At 66.1% G+C, this 25,077-nt stretch overlaps 4 protein-coding genes across 5 annotated transcripts in view; 3 read left to right on the top strand and 1 right to left on the bottom strand.

Moving 5' to 3' along the window:
* ARHGAP39 (Rho GTPase activating protein 39) overlaps positions 1–10,280 on the top strand; it is a 78,341-nt gene extending 68,061 nt beyond the window's left edge. The window contains exons 4-10 of one of the 2 annotated variants that reach the window (XM_067292252.1): positions 1,356–1,917; positions 5,427–5,519; positions 7,503–7,576; positions 8,511–8,710; positions 9,120–9,211; positions 9,614–9,783; positions 9,905–10,280. In XM_067292252.1, the coding sequence (XP_067148353.1) occupies positions 1,356–1,917; positions 5,427–5,519; positions 7,503–7,576; positions 8,511–8,710; positions 9,120–9,211; positions 9,614–9,783; positions 9,905–10,099 (1,386 nt within the window). In that variant the 3' untranslated portion in view covers positions 10,100–10,280. The remainder of the gene's footprint in view (positions 1–1,355; positions 1,918–5,426; positions 5,520–7,502; positions 7,577–8,510; positions 8,711–9,119; positions 9,212–9,613; positions 9,784–9,904) is intronic. The other variant, XM_067292253.1, reaches the window with a different exon arrangement.
* A 4,490-nt stretch (positions 10,281–14,770) lies between these two features.
* C2H8orf82 (chromosome 2 C8orf82 homolog) lies at positions 14,771–17,050 on the top strand. Its single transcript, XM_067292251.1, has 3 exons — positions 14,771–14,946; positions 15,789–15,837; positions 16,491–17,050. Exons 1-3 carry the CDS (start codon positions 14,806–14,808, stop codon positions 16,940–16,942), a joined length of 642 nt encoding a protein of 213 aa, XP_067148352.1. The 5' UTR covers positions 14,771–14,805; the 3' UTR covers positions 16,943–17,050.
* Positions 17,051–17,986: 936 nt separating this feature from the next.
* On the top strand, positions 17,987–20,431 carry LOC136991364 (uncharacterized). The gene is made up of 2 exons (XM_067292250.1): positions 17,987–18,116; positions 19,023–20,431. The coding sequence occupies exons 1-2, from the start codon at positions 18,045–18,047 to the stop codon at positions 20,268–20,270; spliced, it is 1,320 nt and encodes a 439-aa protein (XP_067148351.1). The 5' UTR covers positions 17,987–18,044; the 3' UTR covers positions 20,271–20,431.
* Positions 20,432–21,686: 1,255 nt separating this feature from the next.
* Positions 21,687–24,889, bottom strand: LRRC14 (leucine rich repeat containing 14). Its single transcript, XM_067290090.1, has 3 exons — positions 24,397–24,889; positions 23,150–23,791; positions 21,687–22,791 (listed from the first exon to the last, which is right to left on the bottom strand). Exons 1-3 carry the CDS (start codon positions 24,819–24,821, stop codon positions 22,221–22,223), a joined length of 1,638 nt encoding a protein of 545 aa, XP_067146191.1. The 5' UTR covers positions 24,822–24,889; the 3' UTR covers positions 21,687–22,220.
* Positions 24,890–25,077: the final 188 nt, after the last annotated feature.

Raw genomic sequence — 25,077 nt, 5'->3', positions numbered from 1 at the left:
GGCCATCGGCTATTTGAGGATCTCTCCGCCTCCTGGGAACCCCAAACCCTGTTAGAGCCTGCATCAAATTTTGGGGTTCCATCGTCTTCAGTGTTACCCTTGCATCACACTTCCTAGATTGCAGCTAACGTCCAAAATGCGCTGATGTGGCCCTACTTTTTAAACTGGCCCAATTATTGCAAAAAAACAAACAGGAAAAAAACCCCTGATTTGCCTCTCCATACCCAGACTGCCGCTGCTGGCGGGTTGTTACCGCCGCTGCTCTGGGGGTTCCTGGGGCGTCCAGCTGTAGCACGCAGAGTTCGTGCTGGTTGACCTACCGTGGTCGGCTGACCTACAGCCGTCTCGCTGTCTCAGCTATAGACGGATGCATCTATAGGCCATCCTGGCTCCAGCAGCAGAAGATGCTCTCTGATGTCTGCAGGGATGTGGGGTGCCGGAGCCAGCACCCCCGGCTCTGCACAGGTCCATCCTGGCTGGGTGTTGTGCAGGAGGGGCTCAACCCTGGGCAGTTCGTGTCCCTCTGCACAGGGGCTGTAAAGAAGCAAAGCACTTTCTGCTTGCATTTTGCTGGGTGAATAAGTGCCTGTGTGTCCAGCCTGTTCCTGGCGGACGTGGCCACCCCGGGCCAGCGTGGTAGCCAGCTTCCAAAGGTGGGAGAGGGCTCGGACTCAGTGGTGCTCAGTCCGAGTCGTGCAGGCCACAAGCCTCTTCCTCCTGGGCACGTGGACGCTGGAAGACCATGCTCGGAAGTGGCTTCATGGAGAAAGGGTTATCTAGGGGGTCTGGTACAGGTAAGTGTCTCCCCTCGCAGCTGAGCACCTGAGGCAGATAGCCCAACGCAGCCGCAAACGGTGCCCTGCGACACGTGTCCCAGCGACCTGGGGAGCCAAAGGTGGCTTCATGCAACTTCCCCTTCGTTTGCTGCCCGCATGGAGGAAGACTCTGTGTCACTGCAGCTATTAATAGTTACTAGCTTCTTTTGTCCGTGATTACAAAGCGTGAACGACCAGGGTGCTGGGCGTGAGTGGAGTCTGACACTTTGGCTTCTGGGTGGTTTCACTCATTCCCCCCACCCCGATCCGCTCCCTCCCGGCGCTAATCAGTGCCACGCACCTCCTCGGCTGGTGGCGTGGGGCTGCTGGAGCGCTCCGCTCGCGACCTGTGGCTCTCCGCAGCAGCGTTGCTTGCTGTGATGTGATTTACGAGCGGCTCTCGAGAGAGAGGATGCAGTTCTTGGTGCGAGTGTTGGGTGACCTTTCCACACGGTGACAATTGATTCGTTTGTGGTATGCAAGGATTCTGGCCGGACTGTGCCGTTAGTAACCCTGACTTGTCTGGCTGTTGTTTCTTAGTCGGAGGATCTCGGTGCCTGCGCCCAGTTCGAGAGCAGCAGACAGAACAGGAACATGATGCCTAGCGCCAGCTGTGTCTTCCCCACCTTCAACCTGCGCAAGCCCTCTTCGGAGACGGACATTGAGAACTGGGCTTCCAAGCACTTCAACAAGCACACCCAAGGGCTCTTCCGGCGGAAGGTGTCCATCGCCAACATGCTGGCCTGGAGCAGCGAGTCCATCAAGAAACCCATGATCATGACCAATGACCGCAATGTCAAGAAGGAGGCGTGCGAGATATTTAAACTGATTCAGATGTACATGGGGGACCGGCGGGCCAAGACGGACCAACTCAACGTGGCCTTGGAGATCGCCACCAAAGGCTGGAGCATGCAGGGCCTGCGAGATGAGCTCTACATCCAGCTGTGCCGGCAGACCACCGAGAACTTCCGTTACGAGAGCCTGGCCCGGGGCTGGGAGCTCATGGCCATTTGTCTGGCCTTTTTCCCACCCACTCCCAAATTCCATTCCTATCTAGAAGGATATATTTACAGGCACATGGATCCGGTGAATGACACAAAAGGTAAGAGAGAAACCACTGCCAATGGCTTTCGCCCCTGCTGATGTTGCAACCCTTTTTTTTTTCCCCCTTCCCTTTGCATTCGTGTGCATTGTGTCCTTGCTGAGACATGGGCAGAAGCCTTGTAAAGAACCTGCCCGGGGGCTTAGTGAACGCGATCCTGGCTTTAGCACTGGCCTTTCCTCTCTGGCACACAGAAATCCAGCATGACACCCGGCATAAAATGAGCTTTGACACCCTTGCAGTAGGCCCGGCGGCAGCGCAGCGGCATACGCGAGCGAGAGCACCACTGAGCTCAGCCTGGCATTTCCGTGGCGCCGCCGTGCTCCTGGGCCCGCATCCCTCCTAGGGAGGCTTGCGAGTGAGCAGAGCTCTGCATTTCACTCACCTCCGGTGGTATCCATCGCCTGCGTGTTTGCTGGGTGGTTCGGGCTCTGCTCTCACCCGCGGGTGCCAGCTTGGAGGAGCCTGTTTGGGGTAGTCGGGCTTCCCTTGCTAGCACACCGCGGTTCCCGGGAGGGATGCGGAATATCACTAAATGGACGCGCGGGGGACCAGGTTCAGAGAGTTGAAGCGATCCAGGTGTCCCTCGGTGGCAGGCGGTTGAGTCTTCCCTCGAGCACCAACAGCTTTCAGGGTCGCTGGCTTGTCGAGCAGCCGGGCGTCAGAGAAACTACAAATCAGGCTCCGTTTGATCCCAAATCGGTAAAAACCCATAGGGCCGGTTTTAAGAGTCCCTTTCCAGGATTGAACCGCGCTGCGGCACTCGGCTGTCGGTACTCCGTCTCTGCGACACACGGCTGTTGCCGAATGCCGTAAGCACCGCGCTAGGACTCTCCCGGAGCAGCGCAGCGGTAAACCTGACGCCGCTCAGGCTGGCGCGTGTTTGCAGTGACTCCGCAGGGAGCGTTGAGTCGGTGGCGGTAGGAGAAGACGGGGTCGGGAAAACTTAGTGCAACGGTTGCAGTGGGCTGGCGCGAGCTTACGGCATCGGGGGAGCCCAGCGTTCGTACCCAGGCAGACCGGCTTGCACCGGGGTCGGAGGCAGTGCTGGAGGCGAGGAGGAACGCAGGGCGCCTGGGGGGAGCTGGACCCACCTCTAGGTAGCAGAAAGCTTAGGAGAGCCCTGGCCTTCAAATGGGGACGAGGAGGCGCCACGGGGCCGCTCCATCCAGGAGCAGACGCGGCCAGCGGTGACACCCCCGTGCTTTCGTTGAGGGGCGAAGGGACCGAGGAGGAGACGACAGGCAGGAGGTGGCCTGGTGCGTCAGCGGGAGCAGGTGTCTTTGAGCACCCCCTCGCCCCGTTGGGCTTCAGTTCTGACCACTGCCTCGGTCCGCCTCCGCGGCGGGGACGGTCTCCTCTGCGGGTTTCGGCCGGCTCCCGAGGAGATGCCACGCGCCCGGCTTCCCCGCGCGCGGCGCAGCGGTCCGAGTCCGCGGGCTGCGCGCGTGAGTTACGGCTCCGACAGATCTGTCGCATCTCCCCTCGTCTCACTCCCACTGCTTGCGAGTATTTAAAAATAGAGACAACGGCGGCGGCGGCGGCGGCTCGCTTTGCCTGCGGGAGAGCTGGTGGGTCTGCGGCGCGTGGTGCGTGGGGCAGCGCGTTGCGGATGCCAAGGGGGCACGTTCGGCCAGGAGGTAACGCTGGGCGATCCTGACGGCGAGGGTGGTTCCCCGCTGAGCTGAATTTGAGTTTCTTCCCCCCAAAAAAGGGCCCAGTAAAGGCGATGGGGACAGAGTCTCAGCAAGTGAGGCAGAAGACGAGATAAGACAGTCAGAGAGGTTCCTTCTGCCCAAAACCTTGCTACTGGAGTCTCTCCCGTGGGTGTGATGGTTTCACAGTTAGGGTTGTCCCCACTGCCGTGGCCTGGTGGCCCCTGGGGAGGACACGGCCAGACCCACAGGTCCCACACTGCACGAGCTGGTGGCATCTGCGAGAAGATGCTCTGGAGAGAGGAGGAGGCTGCAGAGGACGTGAATTCTTGAAAGAGCTTTTTCTCCTCTTTGGGGCCATCTGCTCTGCCTAGATGCTGCTCTGAGCTAGGGCAGAGAGGTGAGAGTACAGGGCACGGCTGCAGTGTCCTGTCTCTCCATGGGTGGTGGATGACCCAGAGGAGGATGAGGCTCCTCGATCTTGGGGCTCGAGGGGTTTGCAGGTGCAAGTGCCCTCATCCAGGCAACCTTTGGTGGTGTCTCCATCCTTGGAGATACTCAAAAGCCGTCTGGACCCGGTCCTGGGCAACCTGCTCTAGGTGACCCCGTTTGAGCAGAGGGTTGGACTTGATGCTCTCCAGAGGTGCCTCCCAACCTCAACGGTGCTGTGAACCCGAGAGATGGAGCCTGAATGGTCCTGGGACATGTCCAGGTGCCCTCCAGCTCCCTGGGGCCAGGCAGGGATGTCCGGTGAGCGCCGGCATCGCGCGGAGCAGCAGGCTCCGGCGGGACGGAGCGGGTGGATTTGCCCAGCCCGTGGGCAAACCCGAACGGGGAGGGCGCCGGGTGGCCCGTGCGGCCGCACCGGGGCGGGCTGGCTCGCGGCGGGAGGGGGCCCGCGGCCCCGGCTCGCCGCGGCGGGGACAAAGCCCTTCCCTTGTCTTCCCGGCGCCGCCGGAGCCGGCTCCCGCGGCAGGAGGCCGGGCAGGACACAGAGGGACGCTTGTTCCCGGGCAGCTCCCACGGCGCCTGGCGTCGCGTCCCCGGGACCCGGCGCGCCGAGGGGCAGGGTAGGTACCGACGGCGGGCGCCGGGGCTGCGGCTGTCACCCCCCGTCCTGGTCCCCAAGCTGCAAATAATTGGGAAATAAAACAGCCGGGGCCGGGGCGGCTCCGCCAGGGGCTTCTCCAGGGCCGCTCGGCTCGGTCTGGCACCGCACTCGGGGCTTCACTGGGCTCCGCGGCCGTCAGCAGCCCGCGGCGGGGGCGAGCAGGGGGGGGAAAATTGGTTGGAAAAGCAGAAGTTGGCGCGGGGGGGGGGTTGCGCGCTGTCGTCTTCGCTGGCCAAACCTGCGTGTTCGGTCCCTGGCGGAAGTTTCCGCAGCGGGAAAAAAGAAAAGAAACAGGTAAAACGATGCTTCCTGCAGAGCGGACAGTGCCGGGTGCTCGTCCGGCCGGCAGCCGGTGGCATTTAGGCAGGACCAGGGAAAACGTCGGGCGGCAGCAGCGACCGCCTGCACACGGGAACGCTGCCTTGGGGCCGGGGAGGTGACGCCGGGCGGGGAGACGTCCGGATGCATCCCGGCGAGCCCCGGGCTAGGATGCTCCCGCCAACACGAAACCATCGGAGGAACCTCAGCCGCCGCCGCCGCCGTCGGCGCTGGATTTGGGGGCGCCTCGCCTCCGTCCGTCCCCCCCCACCGCCCGGTGCCCACTCTGCCGCCCTCGCCGCCTCCACGGTTCCTCCGACGGTTTCGCGTTGGCGGCAGCCGCGTTCGGCCTTCGGCTGCCGCCCGCCTCAGCCGTTTTCTCTTTTGTTCCATCCTGTTGTCTTCCTCGCTTTTCTGTTTCCCAGTGACACAGCACATTAAAGAGGTCCTGGAAAGGAACAGTAAGAAGAAGTCCAAATTGCGAAAGAAACCCAAGCCCTATATCGAAGAGCATGATGGTAGGGGCCGTGCCACCGCTCGCTTGGTGCCTCCCTCTCGTAGCCCTAGTCGCAAACCCGCTTCTTCTCGGCCTTTCATCCCTCCCTACCCCCAGCTCCACTTCAGCTCTGTTCGCTCCCCGAACGCTTCCAGGGGCTTCGCTTCGCCGGGGGCGGGGGGGGCGGACGAGGGCGGACGGGGCGGACGGGGGCAGACCGGGGAAACCCGGCCCCGGAAAGCCCGGCTGATCGGCTGGCAGGGGAAGGACACCCCCCCCGCCCCCCAAGGGTGAAGGTTTCCCGCGGGAAAACGGCTGGCGCGTTTTTGCCGCGCGGAAACGTTTCCGGGGGGGGGGGGGTCTTCGTTTTGCACCTGCTTGAGAAAGACGCATTGGACGCGCTGATTAGCAAGAAGGGGGGAAAGGCAGGAATTTAATTAACCGGAGCCACTTAGAGGAACGGAAGCCGCTTAGGATTTTCCTCGGCCCGTGCTGGTGGATTAAGCCGGTCGGGGCCCAGGTGTCCCCGGCGCTGTGCCCATGACCCTCCGGTCAGATACCCCTTTCCCTTGACAGCCTCCGCTTTGGGGGCTTTTACTCCCCCAAAAGCTGGAAATCCCTAGACCAGAGTCCGTCTCCAAGGAGGAACCTGCTGGAGGTGGGAAGAGGGACCGGAAGGGCGCTGGGAAGTGCAGAGCGCGGAGCCCATAAGGGCAGAGGGTCCCGGGTGAAACCACTCGACCATCCTGGGTTTGCCCGGGCCGGGCTGCAAAGCGACGCCCTGGAGCTGCTGGCCGCGCTCTTCCTCCCGGCCTCGCTCTTCCTCCCGGCCTCGCTCTTCCTCCCGGCTCCACGCTCACGCACGCTTGCAGACCAGGAGGGCGATTGCGTTTTGAAGCGATCGTCGGCCCTGGAGCCGGGCTCGCCGTCAGCGCTGGGGCGAGAGGACGGCCGCAGACGGCGAGGGGAGGGCGGCGCTGGCGGCGCATCTGATGCCCGGCCAGCGCTTGGCACGCGAGATGGGGAGGCTCCGGCAGCGCTCTTCCCGGCGTGCGAAATCAGGAGACCAGGTTCGGGATCGCACGGCCCGGAGACCGTCCTCGGCTAGAGAGCGCCGGGGTCCTGGCATGACTCCCGGAGCCCCAATCCACTGTTTCATACCTCCAAGCATCCGGAGCTCACATCCCTGGCTGGTTAAACCGGCGGCACCGGCTCGCGCCGGGATCGGCAGCGCTTCGTTTGCGGAGAGCCAACTGTGCGAGCCGCCCGAGTTACCGCTTGGTCTCCGTTAATAGTCCATTAGCGCTTAACGAAGCGTGGCTCGGGCACGACCCCCTTTCCCGTCCCGAGGCGGGCTGGATGCGAAGGTTTTGGCGTTGAAACGAAGCCACGGCGGTTTCCCAGCACGGCTCCGCAACCTGCGCGAGGAGAGAAGGTCCCAGCCTGGATGAAAGCTTTGCACCCCCAAAAACCGGTCCTGCCGCCGGCGCTGCCATCGGCGGCCGGGCGAGAGTGAAACCCCGGCTGGGCTTTACCCCGGCTTTGGCGCGCCGGGTGCCGTCCGGCTAAACGGAGCCGCTTTTCCCGGAGGACCCAGTGCCGGGAATGCGCCTTTGGACAAGCTTAAAGGTCTCATTGCAGGCGGCCGGCCAGGCTCACGCCAGCACCCTTCGCCGCAGCCACCGGGTGCCTTTTTTTTACCTTTTTTTTTTTTTTTTTTAGGCTCCGGCAGGAATTTAATGGGCGGCCGGGAATGCCGGCACCTCCTGGGAGGTGCTAAAAGCCTGGCGGGGGCCTGCTGGGACCCACCATCCCCGGGCTCCATCGGCCGCCGCGTGCCGCCCGCGTCTACGTGCGGGCGCGTTCAGTCGCGTGGAGGAGGAGGAGGAGGAGTAGGAGGCAGCGGGCAGGACGCGGCGCGGGGGGTCCCGGGCCGCAGCCGGCTCCGCGCCGCCCCGTCCCCTCGGCCCAGCGCTGACGCTCTGCTCTCTCTTCTCTCCCGCAGGGGTGGCAATAAGCACTTACGCCAAGTACTGTTACAACAAGCTCCAGAAAGCGGCCTTGACGGGAGCCAAGAAGGTATCGTCCGGCCCCTCGTCGCTCCTTCCCGCTGCCTCGCGGCGGCCCCGTGCTCCGCCGGAGCAGCTTCCCGTCCCTCCCCGCGGATGCCCGCGCCGGGCAGCGGTGCCGGGAGCAGCCCAGGCTGCCAGGGACACTGCTAACTCGTTATTTAATGAAACGCCCAGTGGGCAGCGCCGGCCGCGCTCTGCTGCCCGCCGGCACGGTGCCGGCACGGCGCCTGCTGCGTTTCTCCCGCTCCCCGGCTCGGATAAGGCGCCCGCCAGCTTCCTTATTTATCGTGCTCTAAAAAGGATGGAGAGGGGCGAGGAAGCCGCGAGGGCGTCCGCGGGCTGCTGCCGGGCCGATCCCGGCGTCCTTCCGCTCCCCGGCACTTGGGTTTCCACCCGACAGCCGCTGCGTCTGGGAGACACCTCGGCCTGGCACCCGGAAAGTTGCTATTCCCAGCGGCTCCCTCTGCCCTAGACGTGCCGTGCACCCCTGGGAGAGGCAGCGGGGGCCCGGCTCGCCCGTGCACACGTGCCGCAGCCCGCGTTTGGGCTCCTGGTCGCTTGTGCCATCGCTGCCGACGGCGATTCCCGGGAAGCGCGTCTCGGCGCGGCGTGCTCGTTGCGCCGGCGCGGGCCGCTGCGCCCGTCCTCCTCCGCGCGCGCGTCTGCAGCGTGCGGCTCCCGCGCGCCGGGAAGGGCAGCAGTGCCCTCCTGTGACCAGAGCACCGCCGCGGCCCGAAAGGGAGCCCCGGCGTTTGCGGCACCGCCACGCGCGCGGGGCCCTCGCTGGCCCCCGGTGAGCCGGCGTCGATGGGGCGCGCGGCAGCCGCCAGACGGAGCAGCCCGGTCGCCCCGCGGCGCCGTCGCTCTCGGCCCCCCCGTCGCCTTCCCCACGGCGCCGGGCTCCCGCGCCGCGGCCGCACTGCCCCTCCCGTCTCCCGCAGGGCCTGAAGAAGCCGAACATCGAGGAGATCCGGCACGCCAAGAACGCCGTGTTCAACCCCTCCATGTTCGGCAGCTCCCTGCAGGACATCATCAACATGCAGAAGGAGCGGTACCCGGACCGGCAGCTGCCCTGGGTGCAGACCCGCCTGTCCGAGGAGGTGCTGGCGCTCAACGGCGACCAGACTGAGGGCATCTTCAGGTAGGGCCACGGCCACGGCCGGAGCGTCCTCCTGGGACGCACGGGATCCCCGGGAGGGCACCACCGGCTGCCTGGTGGCGCGGGAAAACCTGGGGCCACGGGGCGCCCGGGATCTGCAAGCGCTTCCTTTGGTGCAGGGCATCATTCCCGGACAGACATCTGCAGGCGGGCGACGGTGACCACGCTGCCCTGTCCCCTCTCGGGGCCGAGAGCAGCCCCCAAGCCTTCTCCTGGCCCCATTCCCCAGGTTTCTTCCTGGTGGAGTTGGCTCATGTCGCCGCAGCGAACCCTTTCCCGCGGCGCCCATGGTGTTCCCTCACCCTGGCGGTGGGGACGGCGGGGCTCGTCCCCGCGCCAAGGGGACCCCAGCCCGCGGCGTCCATGCCTCTGACGTGTCTCTCCTGCGCAGGGTCCCCGGGGACATCGACGAAGTCAACGCCCTCAAGCTGCAGGTGGATCAGTGGAAGATCCCCACGGGCTTGGAGGACCCTCACGTTCCCGGTGAGGAGCCGGCACAGGCTGGGATGGCCGGTGGGGTCTGTCCGCCGTGGGGCAGGACGGAGGGAGGAGGCAGAGAGCGGGATGGAGCTCAGTCACCGTTGGTGCCTCTGGGATGTCCCAAGGTGACGGCTGTCTCTCTGATAGCCTTCCATGGACCTCTCTTCCATGAGCGTTGCCCCGTGTCCCCACACATCTTTTGGTGTCCCCACGTCCCGCAGGTGCCAGGGTCCCCTCCCCGCCGTGCCGAGCGCCACGTCCTGCCCGTGTCCTGCCTGCAGGTTTCCTCTGCTGCCCCGGGACCTCGCAGGAGGTGCTGGCCATGGCCTGGCCCAGGGGGACGTGGTGCCGCGGGGCCGGCTGTTGCCGCGCCGCGCGGCTCACGGCCCCGCTCTGCCTCCGCAGCCTCCCTGCTGAAGCTGTGGTACCGGGAGCTGGAGGAGCCGCTGATCCCGCACGACTTTTACGAGCAGTGCATCACCCACTACGAGAACCCCGAGGCGGCCATCGCTGTCGTCCACTCTCTGCCCAGGATCAACAAAATGGTGCTGTGCTACCTCATCCGCTTCCTACAGGTGAGGCCGGGACGCCCCCGGGGGCATCCGTCGCAGCCCATCCATCCGTCCCTGTCCCCGTCCCCATGGGGGCCTGGGGCCGCTGCCCCCGTCCCCGTCACCGCCGCCCTCCTCTCCCCAGGTGTTCGTGCAGCCGGCCAACGTGGCCGTCACCAAGATGGACGTCAATAACCTGGCCATGGTGATGGCCCCCAACTGCCTGCGCTGCCAGTCGGACGACCCGCGCATCATCTTCGAGAACACCCGCAAGGAGATGTCCTTCATCCGGGTGCTCATCCAGCACCTCGACACCAGCTTCATGGAGGGCGTCCTATAGCAGCGCGCGGGGGACGAAGACGCACCCGAACCCCCACCTCCGCCACCCCCCCACCACCTCACCTCCCGCCCGAGCCGGCCGAGCGCCGCCGGCCGGACCCCGCAGTCCTCTCCGGGCCCTGGGGCCGGCTCGCTGCCCGCCTCCCTGCCGGCCGGAGCGGCGGGCCGGCTCGGGGTGGAGGGGGGGGGCGCGGGGAGCCTCCGGACCGCGCACCCCGGTGGCACTCGGCCTCTCTGGATGGCGCCTCGGCCGCGCGGCGGGGTGGGGGCGGATCAGCCCGTCCCTTTCCCGGCTCCGGTTTGAGGATTCCCAAGCGCCGGGCTCTTTCCGGCGGGCCCAAGGGCTCCCACTGGCCCCAGGACCAATTCAAGCAAAGCCGGAGAAGCGGCACGAAGCGCCAGGAACCACGGTCGCCCTCCGCGCGAGGGCCGGGGCCAGCGCGTCCGGGCTCTGCTGCGGGGCCCCCAACCAGCCAGCGCCGGAGAGCTGCCGGCTCCGCGGTCGGCTCCCGCGGCCGAGAAGAGCAACTCAGGCGCCCTCAGCGGTGAGGGCTCACGGAGGGGTCCTGGCGCCCCTCTGGCACCCGGTGCTGGGCCAACCCCGGCCCCGCGCAGCATTGTCCTCTCCCAGCCGGGCCACAGCTCTCTCCACGCAGAGATGACATTTCCATCACCGCCTGGGCCCTGGCAGCGCCGCCGGGCCGCACCGGACCCGTCTCATCAGCGCTGTCTGGTCCTGCCGGACCCATCTTGGCACCCATCGTCTCCGCCGGGACCTGCCAGACCCGTCGCGGCAGCTGTCATCTCCACTTGGCCCTGCCGGACCTTCTTGGTGCCCGTTATCTCCACCTGGCTCTGCTGGACCTGTCTCGGCACCCGTCGTCTCCACCTGACCCTGCCAGATCCGTCACGGTGCCTGTCGTCTCCACATGGCCCAGCCAGACCAATCTTGGAGCCCGTCATCTCCGCCTGGCCTTGCTGGACCTGTCTTGGTGCCCATCATCTCCGCCTGGCCCTGCCGGACCCTTCATGGCGCCCGTTATCTCCGCGTGGCCCTGCCAGACCCATCTTGGAGCCCCTCATCTCCACCTGGCCTTGCTGGACCTGTCACAGTGCCTGTCATCTCCGCCTGGCCCCGCTGGACCTATCATGGTGCCCATCGTGTTCACCTGGCCCTACTGGACCCGTCACGGAGCCTGTCATCTCCTCCTGGCCCTGCTAGACCCATCACAGCGCCCGTCATCTCCGCTTGGCCCTGCTGGACCCATCTTGGCGCTCGTCATCGCTGCTTGGCCCTGCTGGACCCATGTTGGTGCCCATCATCTCCACTTGGCCCTGCTGAACCCATCTTGGCGCTCGTCATCTCTGCTTGGCCCTGCTGGACCCATCTCGGTGCCCATCATCTCCACTTGGCCCTGCTGAACCCATCTTGGCGCTCGTCATCTCTGCTTGGCCCTGCTGGACCCATGTTGGTGCCCATCATCTCCACTTGGCCCTGCTGGACCCATCTTGGCGCTCATCATCGCTGCTTGGCCCTGCTGGACCCATGTTGGTGCCCATCATCTCCACCTGGCCCTGCTGGACCCATCTCGGTGCCCATCATCTCCGCTTGGCCCTGCTGGACGGATCTTGGCACCCATCGGCTCATCCTGGCCCTGCCGGACCTATCTTGGTGCCCGTCATCTCCTCCTGGCCCCGCCGGCCCCATCTCAGCACCCGTCATCTCCGCCGGCCCCGTCTCAGCACCCACCATCGCCGCTGGACCCGAAGGATCGGTCTCGCCCCGGAAAGCCCCCCCCCCCCCAAGCCCTCGGCCGGGCCGCGGTGGGGGACACCCGGGGTGGGGGGAGGACGGTTGAAGCCCGCACGCCGCCGGCCTCCGCGTCTCCCGCGAGCAAGTGCCTTCGGCTCCGTCCCTACTGAGCGGGACGGCGAGGGGACGCCCGGACGGCGACGGGGATGGGGCGGACGCCGCGGGGTGCCGGGGGTTGGGGGGTCCCCACGCGCGCCGGGCCACCTCGGCGCCCCCCCGCCCCCCCCCCCAGGCCAGTAAGAGTATATAGATCTATACAGAGAGCTATTACATAGGAACATTTGCTAACGACATAGTTTTAAAGCCAGATGCTATTTTATCTTCCATCGCCGGCGGCCCCCCCGGGGCAGGGGGGGGGCTCGGTCCCGTCCCCCCCCCCCCCCAAAAAAAACCACCACCACCGACCCCGTCCCAGCTGTGCGCACTGCCAGGCGGCTGAGCCGCGGGGGGGAGCGGGGGGGGCCGCCGGGTCCCGCACGAGTTGTACAGAGATTTTTTTTGTTGGTTTTTCCACCCCCTCGTTCTTCTTTTCCCCTTTTTTTTTTTTTTAAGAAAAAAAAATCAAAAGAAACGACGAAAACAGCCGCCGCCGCCGCCCGGGGGGGCCTCGCGCCCCCCCCCCCCCCGGGTGCCCCCCGCGCCGTACGTTTCGGACGTCCGGATCGCGTCCTCGTCGTCGTAAACGTGACGGTTTTCCCTTTTTTTTTTTTTTTTTCCCCTCTGGGTTTTATATATTGATTTTTCTTCTTTTCTTTTTTTTTTTTTTGGAATTGAGGTTTTATTTATTATTAAAACGATTTTAAAAAGGAAAAAAAAAAAAAAACAAAAACAACAGAAAACCGACACACACACACAAGCCCAAACCACTCAGCGGCCTGGCCGAGGCCCCCCCAGGCCCCGAAACACGGCAGGAGGGTCCCGGCGCGGAGCTCGGCCGCGCTGCCCCCGCCGCCCTCCCCGGGGCCCCACGAACTCTGTAATTACGAAGCATGGACATGTAGAGGCGACTCCATGTTGTGTGAATAAAGCTACATATGGCCACTGCCCCCCCCTCCCCGCCTGGCGTCTCTGTGCCGCGCGGGCCGTTAACCCTGGAGCGGAGTGTGGGCCCCCTGGCGGGGCGCCGCTGCCCGGCCTCGCGCGGCTGCTCGCGGCCCCGGCGCTGCCTGCGCACTCCCCCGGGGGTGCACTGGGGGGGGGTGTATAGGGGTGCTCTGGGGTTTATAGGGGATGTATAGGGGGTCTGTAGGGGTGCACTGGGGTCTGTGGGGTGCAGGCTGTATAGGGACCATAGGGCTGGCTGGGGGGGGCCCAGCTGTGCTGCACAGGCTATATAGGGCTGTATAACGGGGTGTATATGGTCCCTCCAAGCCCATGCAAGCTATACAGGGGTGTATATATGGTCCTCCCGGCAATGCAAGCTGTGTAGGGGTGTGTATATGGGCCCCCCCAAAACATACAAGCTGTATAGAGCTTATAGGGGTGTCTATATGCCCCCCCAATACCATGAAGGCTCTGTAGGGTGCACAGGGGTGTATGTGTGGTCCCTCCCGGCAATGTGAGCTGTATAGGGCCGTGGAAGGGTGCCTATATGGTCCTCCCAGTAATGCGTGCTGCATAGGTGTGTGTATGTGGTCCCCCAAAATACGCAAGCTGTGTAGGGCTGTATGGAGGGTTGTATATGGTTCCCCCAATACCATGCAGGCTCTGGGGGGGTGCACTGGGGTGTGTATATGGTCTCCCCTGGCCATGTTAGCTGTATAGGGGTCTATAGCCCTGCTGCTGGGAGCATAGGGTGCCTGGGGTGGTCTGTGCACCCCAAGGCATGTGGGGTGCATAGGGGGGCAGAGGGGGTCTATAGGGGCTGTATATGAGTGCACAGGGGGGTCTGTAGGGGGTGCATGGGGGTCTATAGGGGGTACACAATGGGTCTATAGGGTTTTCTCGGGTCTATGGGGGTGCACTGGCGGTCTATAGGGGTGAATTGGGTGTATAGGGGTGCACAGGTGGTCTATAGGGCATATATGGGGTGCACAGGAGGTGTAAGGAGGTGCATCAGGGGTGTATAGGGGTGCACGGGTTAATACGGGATGTATGGGGGTGCATAGGGGGTGCATGGGGATGCAAAGAGGGTATATAACGGGTGCACAGAGGGGGTAAAGGAGGTTCTCTGGGGCCTCTGGGGTGCATCGGGGGTGTACAGGGGTGCACTGAGATCTATAGGGGATGTGTAGGGGGTGTCTGGGGTGCTGCGGGGTCTATGGGAGATGTCTAGAGGGTGTTCGGGTGCACTAGGGGTCTATAGGGGATGTATAGGGGGTCTATGGAGTGCATTGGGGTCTGTGGGGATGCACTTGGGTCTATGGGGGATGTATAAGGGTGCTTGGGGGTGCGCTAGGGATCTATAGGGGATGTATAGCGGTGCTTGGGGGTGCTCTGGGGTCTATGGGGGATGTATAGAAGGTGTTTGGGTGCACTAGGGTCTATAGGGGATGTATAGGGGGTCTATGGAGTGCGTTGGGGTCTGTGGGGATGCACTTGGGTCTATGGGGGATGTATAAGGGTGCTTGGGGGTGCGCTAGGGATCTATAGGGGATGTATAGGGGTGCTTGGGGTGCTCTGGGGTCTATGGGGGATGTATAGAAGGTGTTTGGAGTGCGCTAGGGTCTATAGGGGATGTATAGGGGGCCTATGGGGCGCACTGGGGTCTATAGGGGATGTATAGGGGGGTGTTTGGGGCCGGGTTCCCCCGGCGCCGGGAGACGCCGCCCGGAAGGAGCGGAGAGCAGGGGGGACCGGTCCCGGCCCCGCCCCCTGCCCGCTCGGTTCCGCTTCCGGTGCGTCCCGGTGCCGCTTCCGCTTCCGGCGGGGTCCGGTGCCGCTTCCGGTTGCGGATGCGGGTGCCGGGGGCGCTGCGGCTGCGGCTGCGGCCCGGCGGCTGCGGGGCGGCGGGGCCCGGGCCCGGCTACCGGCAGGGGCAGAGCCCGGCGCCGCGCACCCGCGAGTACTTCTACTACATCGACCACCAGGGCCAGGTGCCGCCGCCCGCCCCGGAGGGAACCGAACAGAACCGAACCGAACCGGGCCGGGCCGGGCCCCCGCCGGGGCTCTGCGCCTTTTCGGCTCCCCCGCAGCGGGGAGTCGCCCCCGGCAGCCCGCGGCTCTCCCCCGGGTTGACCTGGCCTCCCCAGCCAGCCGGGGGCGCTGCGGGGTTTGGCAGCCGCCGACGGATCCGGCCCCCTCCCGCCCTCCGCTGCGTGTCGGCTCGGGAAACGCCTTCCCGAGCCCTCCCTGCTGCCCCGAAACCAGGCGAACGGGATGGCGAGGGCTCTGTCAGCGCCGAGGTCCGCAGGCCGCCCGGCGCCGAGCACAGAGCGTTAATTAAACGTCTTAGGGAGAGGAGATGCTGCCGCACGTCGCGCCTGGGGCTGCAAAGCGCCCCCGGTCCCGGTCCCCCTTCCCATCTGTCTGTGGCTCTCCCATCCATGAGCGTGACCTGATGATTTCTTTTTCCCCCGCTTTGAATTAGCCATGAACTGAATTAACGATGAAGCAATCAGAACAGGGGGGACTAGGTGTTGCAATTAGCGCTGAAGAAGTAGTTAGCGGCTGCCCAGGTGCATGGGCCTGACGTGTGTTAACGACCTCGGGGAACCGGAGCCTGGGACGACGTCTCACCGCGGGAGAGCCAGCGCGACGGGGTGGGGGTGGCCCGGTCCTGGCCGGGGAGGTCGACGAGGCGCTTGGGGGGGCTGGTAGCGACGGGGGAGCCGGCATCCCGGCGGGTTTGCACGTGGCGAGAGCGGTGCTTGGAGCCCTCTCCCACAGCCGCTCTCCTGCCCGTCTCGACGCGCCTCTCTCTTGCTTTGCTTTGCAGCTTTTCTTGGACGACGCCAAAGTGAAGAACTTCATCACCTGCTTCAAAGGTAACGTCCCAGCCACGCATGGGCCCTCCGACTCCCCCAAGCCCCCTTTGGGATTTTATCTTCCTCCAGAGCCACGCTCGTCCCCTTTTCGTACGCTGCTTTTAAAAGCCTGCGCCTGTAATCCTTAATCGGGGTCTTAAAACCCCAGGGGCTGCTCTCTAGGGCTGGCTGTGGGGAGACGCCTCCTTCGCGGGCAGGCCTGGAGCTGGGCACGGGGGTGAGGGCAGGCGGTGGCATTGGCTGGTAAAGCCACGACACCTCTCTCTTCGTCTGCTGTCCCTTGATAATCGGCCCCAGCAGTCAGAGGCTGCAGCAAAGCCCCCGCTAAGTCCTAAATGGGGCCTTTAGGGGCTTTAAGACGCAGTGATATTTCCACCATTAGCCAAAAAACAGGATTTGGGCGATAGGCAGACGCCCATCGGCTCGGGGGTGAGTACGCTGCGCCGGAGAGGCAGATCGGGATGGCCCGAGGCCACGAACGGAGGGAGCTGGTGGGGCTGGGGTCCCACCGAAATAGCAGTTTTCCGCGGTTGGAGCGGCTCTGCCCTCCTGCGCTCGTGGGGCAGAGCAGCCGGGAGCCTTTGGGGGGCCGGGGCAGGCTGGCGCCGCGGGAGCTGACGCCGCGCCGATGCCGCTCTCTTTACTCTCCGCAGACGTGAAGTTCCTCGCCTTCTTCTTCAAGCAGCTGCAGCTGAACCGCAGCGGGCGCTACGAGGCCGACTTCCCCTACGTCTCACCCTGCGGCCGCGAGCACAACTTCGTCCGCTGCGACGACCGGCCCATCGTCTTCACCCAGCTGCTGCCCGGCCCGGGCGACGCCGAGGTGCTGTCCTACTGCGGCGGGGGCGACCGCCTCGTCGTGCCCTTCGAGCCGCCCCGGCTGGCCATGCTGCCCGAGAACGGGCGTCTCTACCACCCAGCGCCGGCCCGGGCGGGCGGCGTGGGGCTGGTGAAGTCGGCGCTGGCTTTCGAGTGGAGTCCCTGCTTCGAGTACCGCCAGGGCCCGGCGCAGCCGCCCACCCACTTCACCTGGCGCGGCCGGCGCTACGACCTCACCAACGAACTGGTGCCCCTCATCCGCGCCGGCGCCGGCGGGACGAGCTGAGACAGAGACCGGTCGGCTCAGCCCGGCACCCCACGGCGCCCACGGCTCTCCCGGTGGCGGGGCAGGCGCTGTTCGTATGTGAACCACGCGTTTAAACTCTTAACCGTTCCCAGCGGATCCGTGCTGTTTTGTAGCCGCGCTGCCGACAACCCACTCCCCTGCGCCTGTGGCGGTGCCACGCATGTCACCTCCGCTCTGGCCCCAGCGGTCCCAGCCACGGCGCTGCCCGGCCCCCCGCCTCCGGGAAAGGCATTACGGAGGCGCAGGCTGCAAGTAGAGCAGCGCCGGGCCGCAGGGAGCCCGCAGAGGCGGCGGGCACCTCCGAGCCCCACGGAGCCGAGCAGGCACTGAGCACCCCAGGGCAGACGGCGGCTCGGTGAAGGTGAAGTGGGGTGCAGAGGAGGACGAGTCTCCCTCCGCTGTTGTGGCCCTGGCGGAGCCAAGGGACAAGCAGAGCGTTCGTGTAGCTCCTACCCATAAACAGAGCTGTGGCGAGGAGGGACCCCGGGCTCGAGCCCCCCAGGCAGTGGGGCTCGGGGTGCGCTCGGCCCCAGCGAAGGCAGGACCCAGCCCTGCGCCCGGAGCTCACAGCGCCCACCCTGGAGGACGGGGTGCTACCAGGGAGCAGGCTGGTCCTAGGATGCGGAAAAAACACGGGAGCGCGGGGAAAGTGGCAGCGCAGCGCGCAGGGCACAGCAGTGCGCAGGATTTGAGTTCCTCCCATCACCAGGGTTTGGGGTCCCCCAGTTTTGGGGTTCTCCTGTCATCCCCGGGTTTGAGGTCCCCCATCTTCCCTGGGTTTGGGGTCTCCCATTTTCTCCCGAGTTTCAGGTCCCCTGTGACTCAGGTCTGGGGTCCCTCATGTCCCCCGGGTTTGGGGTCCCCCCTTGACCCCGGATTTGGGGTCCACATGTTCCCCCCGTTTTGGTGTCCCCCACGACCCCGGGTTTGGGGTCCCCCGGGTTTGGGGGTCTCCCGGGTTTGGGGCCCCCGTGACCCCGCGTCGGGCCCCGCAGCGCCCCCCCCCGCCCGCCGCAGCTCCCTCGTCGCCTGGCGACGCTCTGGCCTGGCCCCGCCCCTCGCTCGGTGGGCGGCGCGCTCCATGACGTCACTGGCGGGCGCCGCTCGGCTCCCGGAAGCGGCGGCAGGATGGCGGCGGGCGGCGCCCCCGCAGGTACCGCCGCGGTTGCCATGGGGACGGCGGGGGTCCCGGGCCGGGCCTGGGGCGGCGGATCGGGACCGGGACCGGGGCCGGGACGGCGACAAGGAGGCGGGGGAGGGGGCCCCGCCGTGGGAGACCGGGGGGGCCTGAAGGGGGGAGGGGATCGGTCCCCGGGGGAGAGGAGTGGGATGAGGGACCCGCATCCGTGGGGACCGGGAGGAGAGGGATCCCCGTGCAGGGGGGGCAGAGGGGGATCGGGGCTCCCCCGTCCATGGGAGACGAGGAGGGGGATCAGGGATCCCCCTTTGGAGAGGGGACAGGAGGGGGGAGGGATGCCCCATCCATAGGAGACGAGGGGGATCAGGGATCCCCATGCAGAGGGGGGCAGGAGGGGGTTCGGGGCTCCCCCGTCCATGGGAGACAAGGAGGGGGATCAGGGATCCTCCTTTGGGGGAACAAGAGGGAGGAGGGATGCCCCATCCATATGAGACGAGGAAAGGGATCAGGGATCCCCTTTGGAGAGGGGACAGGAGGGGGGAGATGAGGAGAAGCAGGAATGGTGTACGGATCCCCCATCCCAGGGGGCAGGAGGTGGGAGGGCTCCCCCGTCCGTAGGAGACGAGGAGGGGGATCAGGAGTCCCCGTTTGGGGCCAGCGGCGCCCTGGCACTGGGGTCTGCCGGGGCTCGGGGCTGCTTTGGGGTGGGGGCTGCGGCCGTGGGGCTGCAGGGCTGAGATGGAGTCACCAGGGGAGCAGTTTCGGGGGGGGAGGACAGCTTGCGATGCCGGGAAGGGTTTTAGGGGGCCGTGACTGTTTGCTGGGGGCCGCGGGGCTCGAGCGCAGCGGCGTCCCATGACGAAGCCCGGAAACCCTCTATCGGTCCCCGTGCGGCGAGTGAGGGGTCGCATGTCCCCGCAGGTGCCCGCCGCCCCGGGCGCCCGGCCAAGCGCCGCTGACGCCCGGCGGGGCGCAGCCGCGATGCCTCCGAAGAGGAAGCGCAGCCGGCGAGACCTCGCCACCACGCCGCCGTGCTGCTCCGCCAAGGCCGGAGCCAGCTCGCGGCACCGGGCCTGCGCCCGCCCGCACCGCCGAGCCCCGGCTCCGGTTCACTTCCCCTTCAGCCGCCTGCCCGAGGACTGCCAGCTCCACGTCTTCTCCTTCCTCTCGGAGGTGGAGAAGTGCACGGCGGCGCTGGTGTGCGGCGCCTGGAGCCGCCTGATCCGCACAGCGCGGCTCTGGCGGGTGGCCGACTTCACGCGGCTCGGGGCGCTGCAGCCGGGCGTGGACGTGGTGCTGGTGTCCGCCGGGGAGTTTGAGCGCTGGAAGGCCTGGGTGCACCGCTACGCCTTCCACCTGGCGTCGCGGCGCGCCAGCCCCCGCCTGCTGCGCGCCAGCTTCGACCTGGGCGACCACGACGCCAAGTGGGCCGAGTTCCTCTCGCGCTTCCTCGACAGCGTGCACTGCGGGGAGCTGCGCGAGCTGGAGCTCAACTGGACGCTCACCCACCTGGAGCCGCCCGACGTCCACCCGCCCGGCGCCTGCAGCATGGCCCAGGTGAGCCTGGCCAAGATGGACCAGGTGAGCCGCTTCCAGGCGCTGCTGGAGAAGCTGCTGGGGAAGGCGCCGGGGCTGGCGCGCGCCAAGCTGCCCTTCGACTGGTCGGCGCGCTCCGTCGCCACGCTCACCCGCTTCCAGCACCTCCACACCCTCGAGCTCAAGTACTTCTGGAGCTTCAAGGGCGTCTGTCCCGAGATCATGCGGGAGCTCACCCGGGCGCTGCCTCGCCTCAAGACGCTCGTCCTCCACGTGCTGGTGCCCGTCAAGGACCTGGGCATGTCCTACGCCCTGGAGTCGCGCTCCCTGGAGTACCTGGACGTGTCGCAGAGCCGGGGGCTGGTGTTCTGCCGCCTCGACCTGCCCGCCCTGCGCGCCCTGCGGGTCAAGAAGACGGTCCGCGGCATTATCCTGAACCGGAGGACGCGGCTGGCGCTGCAGAGCCGCTGGAGCTGCCTCTACAGCCTGCTCCGTGCCGGCACCCCCAACCTCCGCGTCTTCAACAACCAGCCGCTGCTGCCTCACTGGCGGGAGCAGCCGTACAAGGAGCTGGACGCGCTGCTGCTCCAGTCCTGCTACTGCACCCAGCACTCGGACACGTGGCTGCTGTAAAGAGGCGGCCGGGAGCCAGGCCAGGTGCTGGCCGCCACCGTGGCACCCGGGCCGGCTCTCGTGGGCGCGGGGCAGGCGGTGCCGCAGCCCCGCGGCGCCGGGGACGGGGTCGGTGCGGCTGCTTTGCTGCTGGCGTGGAGTAAAGTGGTTTGGCACCGCTCGGTTCGGCTTCTGCGTGTGCGCCCCGGCGCGGGAAGGGCTCTCGCGGGCGGCAGGACGGCACGCGGCCCCCGAGCGCACAGCCGCGGTGGAGCCCCGGCCCGGCGTTCCCGAGGGGCGCGGAAGGGGCTGCCGCTCGGGGGCAGCATGACACGGGCCCCCTTTCTGGAACGGGCAGGACCTGCCGGGCATCACGGCTCCGGGGGGACGGGCTGCTCCCGTGCGTCTCCCCTGTTCAGGGACGAGAAGGGGGCCAATTCGGGGAAGGCAGATTAAGACCCCCCGCTACACGCGGCGTTCGTCCCTGAACGCGCTCCTCACGCGCGTCTTAAACCGGTGCCATCAGGAGAGGGTTTGGGGCAGCAGATTCGGCGGTTCAGGGCTGTTTATCCCAGTTAATAACGCTGTTGACGCGGCCCCGGGGGAATTTCAGGCTTCCGGGGAGGAGCAGGAGCGTTTCCAAACCCCTGTGTGGCGCCGGTGCTGCACGCACCCAGAGCCAGCCACATCTCCCGAGGGAGACGGGTCGCCGGCAGCTCCCGTCTCCGGAAACACCGTCGCTCACAGCAGCAAACGCTCCTGCCTGGCTGCCCACGCGGCCCAGTGGGACAGTGGTGACAGCGGGAGCGGGGATGCGGGCTCGCGGCATCCGGGCTCGGCACCGGCTCGCTGGGTCCCCAACGTCTCTAGTGAGTGCTCCGAGCTCCCAGGCCACGAGGCCGCTTCTCCAGCAGAGACATCTCTGCCCGCTGCATTCCCGGGCCAGCGCAGGAGACCGGGCCGCTGCGGCCGTCAGCCGCAGTTCTCCTCACTCCCCGCAAAGCGGACGCCACAGATGGGGGGGTCAGAGGGCTGCATCGCTGTTTTGCCTCCGGCACTGACCCCGGCACAGCCCGGGCCGAATCCACGGGCTCCCGTCTCCCCTGCAGCTCTGCCCTGTCCCTTGGGACTGTCCAGCCTGGGGTGGGGGGCAGGGATTTCCCTGGACAGCATTCGCCACGGCACAGTGCCACCTCGCAAAGCCACCGTACGGTTTCCGCTGGCGTCTCAGCTGTGTTTTACAACCAGCACCGTTTTACTCGCAGCCTCCACCGCCGCTCTCGGCGCCCTTCGCGCCCGCGCCCTTCGCCGGCGCTCGCAACGCTGCCGCCTCGAGAGCTGCAAGCGGCCGCAATTTAAGCGCGCGTCCAACAACGTTAATCCCCCGCTAAGCGGGGCCCGAACACCGCGCTCCGCGTACCCAGCACACCGTCCTGCTGACACAAAGCACCGGCAGCTTTTATTACGTTTGGCGTCGCCGCTCCGCCACGGCACCCTGAGGCCACAGCCAAGGCCGGTGACACGGTGACAGCAGCAAAAGGAGCAGCCCGGGAAGGGCGCAGCGTCCGGCCAGAACGCGACGCAGGGGGAAGCGGCTGCGCTCGGACGCTCCCAGGGGCACGAGAGCCTCTCGGGTGCCCCCCCAGCACAGGGAGGGAAACGTGGGCTGTAGTCGGCAGGTTCAGGGAGGCGGGAAGGGAATGGAAAAGCACCAAACTTTGGGAGGCAGCAACTGCGCCGTCTGCGGTGGACCACGGCCAGAAGGCCTTCATCCGGCTGCCTGAATTGTCCACGGCCAAGGAGGAGAAGGAAGTGAGAGCTTCCACCATACGCCGTGCACTAAACGCTGTTAAAAAACGTGTACAAACGTATTATTGCTGCACGCGCCAAACAGCGGAAGGCAGGACGTTAGAAACATCCGGCCCGGCTGACCACGACGCGTTTCCCCCTCCGTCGCCGGTTTGCGGCGAGCTACAAGTTGAAATAGTCCAGGGTGCTGTGCCTGCAAAGGTTCGTCGTCCAGACGGCGTCGGCCCTGCCGGAGCTCAGCAGCATCTGCTGCAGCTCGGCGCTCACCCTGGAGAACCGCTCCTCGTCCACGGAGCCGTTCAAGAGGCTGGAGGAGGAGGGAGGCCAGGGCAAGTCCTCGGCGTAGCAGTCCACGGGGTAGGGGTAAATGACCAGCCGCAAGTCTGCGAGGGCCGCGGTCCTCTGCAGCAAGTTCTTGAGCCCCTGCGTGGAGAGTGGGTTGCCGAAGACGCCCAGGTAGCGGAGGCAGGAGCAGCGGCACAGCGCAGGGAGCAGTGCTTCCAGGTGCGCGTCCGTCAGGCGGCACTCCATGATGTCCAGGTGGAGCAGGGAGGACGAGGCCTCTCTCAGAAGGTGCTGGAAGGGCTGAAGGAGGGAGTCGGAGAGGTTGTTACCGCTCAGGTCCAGCTTCTTCAGCGCCGGGGTGTGGAGGCTTTGGGACAGGTAGCTGAGGTCGTTGGGGAGAAGGTAGCAGAAGGCAAGCTCGAGGCTCTCCAGGGGGCCCTGCAGATCGCTGTGGGAGAGAAACGTTATAACCACGAGACCCTGGAAGCTGTTGTAGCAGCGGGTAGGAGCTAGAAATCACACGGGTTGAAAAATCCAAGCTAGCAGGGGACTCCGGCCAAACTAACACTTGCTTCGAGTGATTAGGCGAGGACCGTTCCTATGGTCATCAAACGCCTGCATGCACGTAGACCTGCACTAGGGAACGGCAGCGCGACGGCCAAGCTCACGCGTGAGCAGGCTGCAACAGATCCTAGCAAGCAAATTGAGACACGTAAAATCCCCAGGTCCCCCAAAAGAGCAAACTGTGATGCGTTCAGAGCCGAAACAGCCCTTGGCCGCCCGCCTCTGCCGTACCAGGAACTTACCCAAGAAGTTGCCTTAGTTTTCCCGAAAGCCTGGAGGAACCCAAATTCAGCTCCTTCAGGCGCGACAGTCTACCGAGCTGAGCGGCGAAGTAATGGAGGCTTCCCTCCATGCCCGCCGAGAGCCGCCGCACGTCGATGTTGCTGTAGGGCAGCTTCAGGCTGACGAGGTTGGTGAACTTGGCCATGTGCGGGAGGACCACCCTGAGGCCCGAGAGCCCCAGGTTGTTGAAGCGCAGGTCCACCTGCCGCACGCTGGCAGGGTCCAGGAACTCCAGCAAGCCCACGGTGCTGGCGATGGAGAGCTCCTCCGCCCGGAAGTCCCGGCACTTGAGCCGCAGGGCGCTGTGAGCGTTGCCCTGCAGGGCGTCCTTCAGGACCCCGTAGGACGTGCTGTTGACGAAGAGATCCACGCGGACCTCCACGGAAACGGGCCGCGGGGGTGGCAGGGCCACCAAGCTGCTGTACGGGCCCTTCCTCCGCTTGGAGGTGCGCTTGATGCACTTGCTCTGGTGCTTGGAGACGTCGATGCAGGCTTTGGCCAGCGTCACGGTCCTGGACCACAGGCTCATGCTCTCCGGGCCGTGGTCTATGCCGTCGTCCTGAAGGCCCGTCATGTCCAGCACCTGCAGGCACTGCCTCTTGCTGGGCGAACGCAAGAAAGAAATGAACGTGTAAGCAGAGAAATCGGGTCGAAGCAACATCGAGTCACACCGTGCCGCCAGCTCCTGCTGAGCACCGGGCCGGGAACCAGCGCCCCAGGGGATGGTTGCGACTGGAAGGGACTCGCTCTGGCCCTGAGGTGGGGTAACAGCTACGGAGGGCAACCTGGACACTCAACTGCTCTCTGAGCCCTTTGCATAGCCTAAGGGCCCCTCCTTGCTCACGCCTTCCCGATGCACAAAATGACCCCGGCATAAACCCGCGGCTCCCTCCCGCCGCCTCCCACCTCGCAGAGTAAAGCGGCCGTCCTAGACGGAGAGGTGCCCAACGTGGGAGCACGCAGAGCGCTTAACCCAAGGACAAGCATCGCCGCTTCCGTCTCCAGGAGAGGGATGTAACTCGCCCCCGTCCCCAGGCTGGGAGAGGCTCGGGGGTCCCCGCTCCGCGCCCCGTTCCCCTCGCTCCCACAACAGGGACCCGGCTGCTCTTGGGGCTGTCAACAACCCTGGGGAGCATCAAACCAAGTGCAGGTCCCTGAGGCGGACGGGGCTGGAGCTCGCTGCCGAAGATGCGTCTCCCTCCCGCACCTCGGGCCGCGGTGGCGGTCCTCCATCGCGTCGTTGAGGTAGGCCACGACGCCGAGGATGACGGTCTGCACGCAGAGCTTGCTGGGCTTTTCCTGGAGGAGCGGGCGGTCGCAGTGCCGGCACTTGCGCAGCAGCTTCTGGAAGCTGAGGACGGGGAAGGGCCAGGTCCGCACCAGGTCCTGCAGCAGCAGCGTCCTCTTGTCGACGAAGGCCGCCTTGAAGAGGACGGGGTAGAGCTCCTTGGGGAGGAAGTCCAGCGTGGCACGCGCAGCGGCGTGGTGGCCCGCCAGCTTCTGGGCGCAGAGGAAGACGAGGGAGTGCATGGCGCCGGCGGGCGCCCGGCTGCGAGGGAGGAGAGGCGGCCAGTGAGGGGCGCGCGGGTTCGGGGCGGCGCGCCGAGGGGATCCCCCCCCACACACACACATCCCGTGGGGTGGGGGGGGCACCCGCACCCCCCCCACCCTGCGCCCAGGGGAGAGGGGCTCAGCCTGCGACGCAGGGGCAGCCCCACAGCAGCCCCCTAACCCAGCCCCCCCAAAGGGCTCCCCCATGGCACCCCCTAACCAGCCCCCCAAAAAGGGCTCCCCCCTGGCACCCCCTAACCCAGCCCCCCCCAAAAGGGCTCCCCCATGGCACCCCCTAACCCCGATCCCCCCCAAAGGGGCTCCCCCATGGCACCCC

The sequence above is a fragment of the Apteryx mantelli genome, chromosome 2 (assembly GCF_036417845.1).
Source record: "Apteryx mantelli isolate bAptMan1 chromosome 2, bAptMan1.hap1, whole genome shotgun sequence".
Taxonomy (NCBI): Eukaryota; Metazoa; Chordata; class Aves; order Apterygiformes; family Apterygidae; genus Apteryx; species Apteryx mantelli.
The sequence above is the reverse complement of the archived record's forward strand: the minus strand, read 5'-3'. Positions and strand labels throughout refer to the sequence as shown.

Excerpts from the sequence above, each read along its gene's own strand:
- C2H8orf82 (XM_067292251.1), top strand. The coding sequence starts at position 14,806 with ATGCGGGTGCCGGGGGCGCTGCGGCTGCGGCTGCGGCCCGGCGGCTGC. Across the intron at positions 14,947-15,788 it reads ACATCGACCACCAGGGCCAG|CTTTTCTTGGACGACGCCAA; the intron begins GTGCCGCCGCCC and ends TTTGCTTTGCAG. Across the intron at positions 15,838-16,490 it reads CTTCATCACCTGCTTCAAAG|ACGTGAAGTTCCTCGCCTTC; the intron begins GTAACGTCCCAG and ends TACTCTCCGCAG.
- LOC136991364 (XM_067292250.1), top strand. The coding sequence starts at position 18,045 with ATGACGTCACTGGCGGGCGCCGCTCGGCTCCCGGAAGCGGCGGCAGGA. Across the intron at positions 18,117-19,022 it reads GGCGGGCGGCGCCCCCGCAG|GTGCCCGCCGCCCCGGGCGC; the intron begins GTACCGCCGCGG and ends ATGTCCCCGCAG.
- LRRC14 (XM_067290090.1), bottom strand. The coding sequence starts at position 24,821 with ATGTGTGTGTGTGGGGGGGGATCCCCTCGGCGCGCCGCCCCGAACCCG. Across the intron at positions 23,792-24,396 it reads GACCGCCACCGCGGCCCGAG|CAAGAGGCAGTGCCTGCAGG; the intron begins GTGCGGGAGGGA and ends GCGTTCGCCCAG. Across the intron at positions 22,792-23,149 it reads AAACTAAGGCAACTTCTTGG|CGATCTGCAGGGCCCCCTGG; the intron begins GTAAGTTCCTGG and ends TCTCTCCCACAG.